Genomic DNA, 7,753 nt, shown 5'->3' on the forward strand with positions numbered 1-7,753 from the left:
TAGAGTCTAATTTAGTGTTTTTGAGTCTTATTTACATAGATTAGCATCCCTAGTTAATCCCCGGTCTAGAACGATCCCTACTTACTTATCTACTACAATTGTCACAAATAGGGTTTAATTTGTGTGTCAAGTAATTTTCACATCAAATTTTGGCGCCGTTGCCGGGGATTAGCAAATTTGCTAATCCCTTTTTGTTTGTGTAGTGTCTTTTTAGTGTCTTTGTTTTTTTTTAAAGTGTGCCGTGCCTATAGATTGCTGATTTGGTTGTGTTCTTTATTTTCAGGTACTAGTTTATGACTCGTCGTTCTCAACCTATTCGTGCAAACATATTGGATTTTGACGACGATTTTGAACGAACTTTGAGAAGAAAGAGGAAACAACCCGAACCTTATCCACCTAGTTCAAGTTCAGATTCCGAATCTGAATTTGAAGAAGAAGAAAGCATGGCGGCGGACAATAGAACAATCAAAGAACTTTCGGCCTCGGGACTAGACAATGCCGTACCTTTGTGCATTCAATATCCTATGGCTGCCCAAGGCAAGACCGATGAGTTCGAATTGAAGTCTAGCTTGTTGCATCACATTCCCAAATACCATGGGTTATCCATGGAAGATCCAAACAAGCATCTTAAGGAGTTTGAAGTGGTATGTTCGAGTATGACACCCATCAATGTCGATGGGAACATTTTGAAGATGAAGGCCTTTCCATTCTCTCTTCTAGAAAAGGCTAAAGATTGGCTATATGAATTGGCACCTGGAACCGTCACTTCTTGGGAAAGCATGAAGCGGGCATTCTTAGAGAAATTCTTCCCAACTTCAAGAGTGATTCTTTTGAGGAAGAAAATAAGTGGCATTCAACAAAACCAAGGGGAGTGCTTTCCGGCATATTATGAACGTTTCAAGACTCTAGTTGCATCATGCCCTCACCATCAAATGAAGGAAGAACTTTTAATTCAATATTTCTACGAGGGGCTTCTTCCAATAGAGAGACAAATGCTAGATGCCTCGGCGGGAGGTGCTTTGGTTGACAAAACGCCCGTGGATGCCAAGGTTTTAATTGCAAATAGAGCGTTGAATGCACAACAATATGAAGGTGTTGGCCAAAGAGACACCCCACGACAGCAAGTGAATGAGGTAAGTTCCCAATCTGACATTCAATCTCAATTAGCTAATCTTACTTCTATTGTGTCTCAGATGGCCGAAGGAATGAGGATTCAAGGTCCAAGTGTATGTGGCATATGTTCTATCCAAGGACATCCTTCGGACAAGTGCCCTCAATTGATTGAGAATGGGGAATGGGAAAATGCAAATGCCATTGGATTTCCAAGCCAAAATCCGCCAAGGAATGATCCATATTCCAACACATACAATCCGGGTTGGAGAGACCATCCAAACTTCAAGTGGAGGGAGCCTCAACAACCTCAACAACAAGGAGGCTTTAGGCAACAACCCCCGGGGTTTTACACTAAAACCTACGGCAATGAGCCAATACCACCCCAATCCGCCCAAAACAATCAAGGTACGTCTTTAGATAATGCTACACTTCTTAAGTTACTTACCAATTTGTCTCAGGGGCAAGAAAATCAAACCAAAGCGATGCTAAACCAAGATAAAAGGGTGGACCACTTAGAGAAACAAATTGGACAGATTGCGGAGTTTGTAGGACAATTCCGAGACCAAGGCAAGCTCTCTAGCTCAACCATTGTCAATCCAAAGGGAGGGTTCGAATTTGCCAAGGCAATCACGTTGAGAAGTGGTAAGGAAGTTGGAACCACCCCAAATCCGTCCAAAACAAGTCAAGAAAAGGACATGTTGCTGCAAGAAGAGAATCAACAAGGCACAAAGGCCACGGCAAGGGTGGAACCAACCTTACCGCAGCCATCTACCACCCCAAAACCGTCCAACACCCCTAAGGTAAGTCCAAATTCGACTTTGTCAAGTTCTATTCCACTAAATGTGCCCTTCCCTAGCAGATTTAGGCAATCAAAGAAAGAAGAGAATGAGAAGGACATTCTGGAAACCTTTAGGAAAGTTCAAGTCAATATTCCGCTCCTTGATGCAATTAAGCAAGTTCCTAAGTATGCGAAATTTTTGAAAGAGCTTTGCACCACAAGGAAGAGGATTTCAAACAAAGAGGTGGTCCAGGTAAGTGAGAATGTTTCGGCAGTGTTACAAAGAAAATTACCACCTAAATGCAAAGATCCGGGTAGTTTTACAATTCCTTGTGTTATTGGAAATACTAAATTTGAACATGCTATGCTAGATTTAGGAGCTTCAATTAATGTCATGCCTTACTCAATTTATACATCTATGAACTTGGGAGAACTTAAAAACGATGGTGTGATTATTCAATTGGCCGATCGTTCTAATGCCTATCCAAAAGGAGTTTTGGAAGATGTGTTGGTGCAGGTTAACAATTTGATCTTTCCGGCGGACTTTTACGTACTTGACATGGAGGATTCACCCCATTCTACACCATTGCCGATCCTACTTGGGAGACCTTTCATGAAAACAGCCCGCACTAAGATCGACGTGTTCAAAGGAACTTTAACGATGGAATTTGATGGGGAAGTTATTTATTTCAATCTTTCTGAAACTATTAAATATCCTAATGACGATCATTCTTGTTTCTCTATTGATATACTTGAGTCATTGGCGCAGGATTTTCTTGATTCATTGGACAAAGACCCACTTGAAACCACAATTGCCGAAGGAATAGGTAGAGAACCAAATCTGGCCGTGCATGATGATGGCATTGCCGAAATGGTGGCTTCACTTGAATCATCGCCACAATATCAAGGTAAGCCCCCAAACCCAATTTCAATTCCCGTTTCTACTAACAAGTTATTACCTTCACTGATTCAGGCACCCGTTCTTGAACTTAAACCATTGCCAAGTCACTTGAAGTATGTCTATTTGGGAGACAAAGAAACGTTGCCCGTCATTGTTTCTTCATCACTCACGGCAATGGAGGAGGAGAAATTGGTTCGCGTGTTGAAAGAGCACAAAACAGCCATAGGATGGACCTTGGCCGATATTAAGGGAATTAGCCCTACAACATGCATGCATCGCATACTTCTAGAGGAGGGGGCTAAACCAACTCGAGAGGCTCAACGTCGGCTCAACCCTTGATAGGAGCATATTCATGTGACGTAATTAGCTTGTTCTCGTGCATTTATGTTGTGTTTCCTTAGCTATTTTAGTGTTTAAAGTCACTTTTGTGCATTTTCAGATTATAAGGCCAAAGTGTGCAAGAAGATGCAAATTGGAGCTTTTTGGAGCAAAAGAGGAATGAATGAGTTGAAGACTTGAAGAAACGATGAATTCCTACTCCAACGATGAATTCCTACCAAAACGAGGATTCCTACTCAAACAAGGATTCCTACTTAAAGTAGGAAAGTTAACCCTAAGTTTCCCGTTTTGGTAACCTTTCCTAATCTTAAACTTCCGTATTTTCTAGCCACTTTGAAGGCCTTGTAGGCACTTTAGGACACAAAACGAAGGCCTTAGGGCCCTTAAAACCCTTTGCCGTGCCCAATCCCTTTCTTTCCTTCCCTTTCCGTGCAAGGGGGGGTATTTAGGTCCATTGTCATTCACTTAAACCCTATTTCCCTCTCCTAACCTAACCCTAGCCGCACCTTGCAGCCATCCCTTTTAATTTCTGATTTTATTTCCTAATTTTAAAAGCCTTTGATTTAATTTTAATAAGCTAGGGTTTATTTTCTGAAACCCTACACACTTTTACAACCTAGCCGCACCCTTCTATTCTCTCCTTTGAATCCGTAGCCTTTCATTCATCCAAAATCCATCTCAGCCGCAAGTCCCCATCTATTTTCACCATAACCCTAGTTCCCATATCAGCCGCACCCTATTATTCACCCTAGCTCTCTCTACTTTTCATTCATTCTCTCAAATCAGCCACATTCACCCTAAGCCGTAGCCTCCATCACCCTTTTCTCCATTCAATCCGCAGCTTCCCATTATTCACCCTAATTCTCCCTAAGCCGCAGCCACCTCTCCATCTCCCCATCAATTCCAGCCACTTCCACACCTTGCCGCAGCCATCCCCATCCTTCCAGCCACCATACAAACCTTCCTCCATCACTCCACCACCTTGCCGCACCACCATATCACCATAAATCCATCCCTAAACCAGAAAATCATCCAAAAACACCATTTACCCTCACTGCCGCAGCAAGAAGAAAGGAGAAAGAGGAGCTTAAACGCGCAGAAATTCAAGTGGATTCGTTGGGCGTTCTAGGTGTAATCGATCTTTTAATCTTTATGTTTAAATTCAATTTTATTTCTCTTTCTGTGAACATGAGAGGCTAAACCCCTATTTAGCTAGGGGGTGATTCGAAACCATGTTTATGCTTGCAATATGATTTGATTACCTTTGGTTGGAATTTCATGTATTGTGGATTCAATTTGTTTAACTGCTTGATTGATAACTTATTTGTGTATGTTTATTGAGAGTGCACGCTTAATTTTCATGCATGAATATGACGCTAGAATATAAGTGAATTTCACCTAATAGTTATGAACTTATATTCACAAGTAGTGGAGGTTGCTTATAAACAATCGCGTTAAATGAATTCTTGTCACTAGTTTCATGCTCATCATAGTAACGAATGCCTCGTCAACACTTATGATTTCCAAAGAACGTAATGATTCTAACTTGTATCTTTATCATGCTGTTCATATAGAGAACTTGTTAGGAATAATTTGTTTGCGATGCATATTCATCCAATTCAATGATTCTAGGGAAATCTCAAGGTTAATTTAAGCGGACCTAATTAACCCGGAGTGTTGAGTTTCATAATTCATCGAAAGACCAATTGAAAATCATCTTGTATGCAAGTGTGACATGTGTGGAGAAGAACCTTCTAGCTAGCATTCCATCCATCTTTTCATCAAATTCATCTTTACAATCTGCCCTTAATTACAATTTGTGCATTTTATTTAATTTCGTCAAAAACTCAATCCCCCTTTACTTTAGTGTCCAATTTAGTTAGAAAGTGTCTTAGTTTGTGTTTCTAAGTGTTTTGAATCAATTTATTTCCCAAATTCGTCCAAAGTAGTCAAAGTGCTCAAAACTGCCCAGAAAGTGTTTTTAAGGCAGTTTTGAGTGTTTTGGTGCTGTTTTGAGTCTTTTGATTTGTTTTAGTGTTTTAAGTGTTTAGTTTTGCATTCTTTGAGTCTAGTTTAGTGTTTTAACCTTTGTTTTACGTTTTTGAGTCAGTTTCCAAGTGATTTTGCAATCCCTCCTAATCCCCGGTTAAGAACGATCCCTACTTATTCATATGCTACAATTGTCAAAAGAGGGTTTTAATTTGTGTGCTTATTTAGTTCGCATCAACCCTCCAATGATGGAAGTTGTGAAGAAGGAGGTTATCAAATTACTTGATTGCGGAGTGATTTATCCTATCTCGGATAGCCGTTGGGTTTCACCAATTCAAGTAGTGCCAAAGAAATCCGGAGTGACGGTGGTGAAGAATGCTGAGAATGAGCTTGTGCCAACACGCATCCAAACGGGTTGGAGAGTTTGCAACGATTATAGGAAGCTCAACGCCACCACAAGGAAGGACCACTTCCCTTTGCCGTTCATTGATCAAATGCTTGAAAGGTTAGCCGGTCATTCTTTTTATTGTTTTCTTGATGGATATTCGGGATATAATCAAATTGTCATAGCTCCGGATGACCAAGAAAAGACCACTTTCACTTGCCCTTTTGGTACTTTTGCTTATCGTCCCATGCCATTCGGTTTATCCAATGCACCGGCCACCTTTCAAAGATGCATGGTAAGTATATTTTCAGATTTTGTGGAGAAAATAATTGAAGTTTTTATGGATGATTTTAGTGTATTTGGAGATTCGTTTGACGATTGCTTACATAATCTCACTTTAATCCTAGAACGATGCATTGAAACTAACCTTGTTTTAAATTGGGAAAAATGTCATTTCATGGTAAAACAAGGCATAGTTTTAGGGCATATAATTTCGGCCAAAGGGATTGAAGTTGACAAATCAAAAATAGATCTTGGACGCTACTTACCCTCTCCTACTTCGGTTAGAGAGGTTCGTTCTTTTCTTGGACATGCAGGATTCTATAGGCGATTCATCAAGGACTTTTCAAAAATCTCTAACCCCCTTTGCCGACTTCTCCAAAAGGATGTGCCATTCAAGTTCGATGAGGAGTGTGAGAAGGCCTTCAAACACCTCAAGGAAATGCTCACTTCGGCCCCCATCATTATTCCACCAGATTGGAGTCTTCCTTTTGAGCTTATGTGCGATGCCTCAGATTATGCATTAGGAGCCGTTTTAGGCCAAAGGAAGAACAAGCAGCCACATGTCATCTATTATGCATCCCGGACCTTGAATGATGCCCAATTGAACTACTCCACAACGGAAAAAGAACTTCTTGCTGTTGTTTTTGCTTTAGATAAATTTCGTTCTTATTTACTTGGTACTAAAGTTATCATTTACACTGATCATGCAGCGTTGAAGTACTTACTCACCAAAAAGGAGGCTAAACCAAGGCTTATTCGTTGGATGCTTCTACTTCAAGAGTTCGATATCGAAATTCGGGACAAGAAAGGAAGTGAAAATGTGGTGGCTGACCACTTGAGCCGCATGGTACATGAAGAAGAAGCCGTACCTATCCCAGAGACATTTCCAGATGAGCAATTGATGTCTGTCGAGGTAAGTGAGCCATGGTATGCCGATTTAGTGAATTATTTGGTGTCTAAACAAATTCCAAGCGACCTAAATAAACACCAACGTGATAAACTTAAAAGGGAGGCTCGGTTTTATGTGTGGGATGATCCTTATTTGTGGAAATATTGTGCGGATCAAATCATTCGTAGGTGTGTGCATGAATCGGAGTTTAATTCAATTTTAACGTTTTGTCACACTTATGCATGTGGAGGTCACTTTGGCACTCAAAGGACGGCACGTAAAATACTTGAATGTGGTTTTTATTGGCCTACTATACGAGCTTGAGGAGATAAGGCATGAAGCATACGAGAACACATTGATTTACAAGGAGACGTCAAAAGCATTCCATGACAAGATGATTCGTAGCAAGACATTTGTTCTAGGGCAGAAAGTGCTACTCTTCAATTCCCGCCTTCGCTTGTTTCCAGGTAAGTTACGTTCTAAGTGGATTGGCCCGTTTGTTGTTATTAATGTATTTCCTTATGGTGCAGTCCAAATTCAAGGCTTAAAGACCGGCCAAGAGTTCAAAGTCAACGGACATCGTTTGAAGCCATACTATGAGAACTTTGAAGAGCATGTCATGGATGGAGAAAGCTTCCATGCCGTGGGCCCAATTGAAGCTTAAGAGGAAGGATCGTCCGGCTGGAAGACGTTAAAGCAAGCGATTCTTGGGAGGCAACCCATGCAAATAAAGACGAACTAGGAAGCTCCAGCACTCCATAACCAGATTTGCATTCCTAAACCCTACTCTTTATTGCTTTTATTTTGCCATGTTTGTCGTGTTTGTTGGTTGTGTTAATTGTTTGTTTGTTTGTGAGTCTATACTTAAAACATTGAGGACAATGTTTGGTTTAAGTGTGGGGGGGTAAACAAAGTGTTTTTCATGCAAATTCGTGGGATTTTATCACCCATCATTTCTAAAGTTGTTTTTCACTGTTTTTAAGTGTTTTTAATGTGTTTTGAAGTATTTTTATGCGTCTTAAACAGAAAATCCGAAAATTTGAAAAAAAAATCGAAAAAGAGTGTTTTAAAACCCAA

The 7,753-nt window shown here is 40.5% G+C and overlaps 1 protein-coding gene across 1 annotated transcript; it reads left to right on the forward strand.

The window, feature by feature from the left end:
* Positions 1-293: 293 nt before the first annotated feature.
* Positions 294-7,340, forward strand: LOC148692378 (uncharacterized). The gene is made up of 4 exons (XM_088681588.1): positions 294-3,114; positions 5,349-5,377; positions 5,471-6,779; positions 7,207-7,340. Exons 1-4 carry the CDS (start codon positions 294-296, stop codon positions 7,338-7,340), a joined length of 4,293 nt encoding a protein of 1,430 aa, XP_088537714.1.
* The last annotated feature ends 413 nt before the right edge of the window (positions 7,341-7,753 follow it).

Source organism: Pyrus communis, chromosome 12, assembly GCF_041283825.1.
Source record: "Pyrus communis isolate YQ-2024b chromosome 12, ASM4128382v1, whole genome shotgun sequence".
Lineage (NCBI taxonomy): Eukaryota > Viridiplantae > Streptophyta > Magnoliopsida > Rosales > Rosaceae > Pyrus > Pyrus communis.

Bases quoted from the DNA above. Each gene is read 5' to 3' on its own strand.
- LOC148692378 (XM_088681588.1), top strand. From the start codon at position 294: ATGACTCGTCGTTCTCAACCTATTCGTGCAAACATATTGGATTTTGAC. The intron at 5,378-5,470 runs GTGAAGAAGGAG...GTAGTGCCAAAG, and splicing joins ACCCTCCAATGATGGAAGTT to AAATCCGGAGTGACGGTGGT. The intron at 6,780-7,206 runs GTGATAAACTTA...CTTATGGTGCAG, and splicing joins CGACCTAAATAAACACCAAC to TCCAAATTCAAGGCTTAAAG.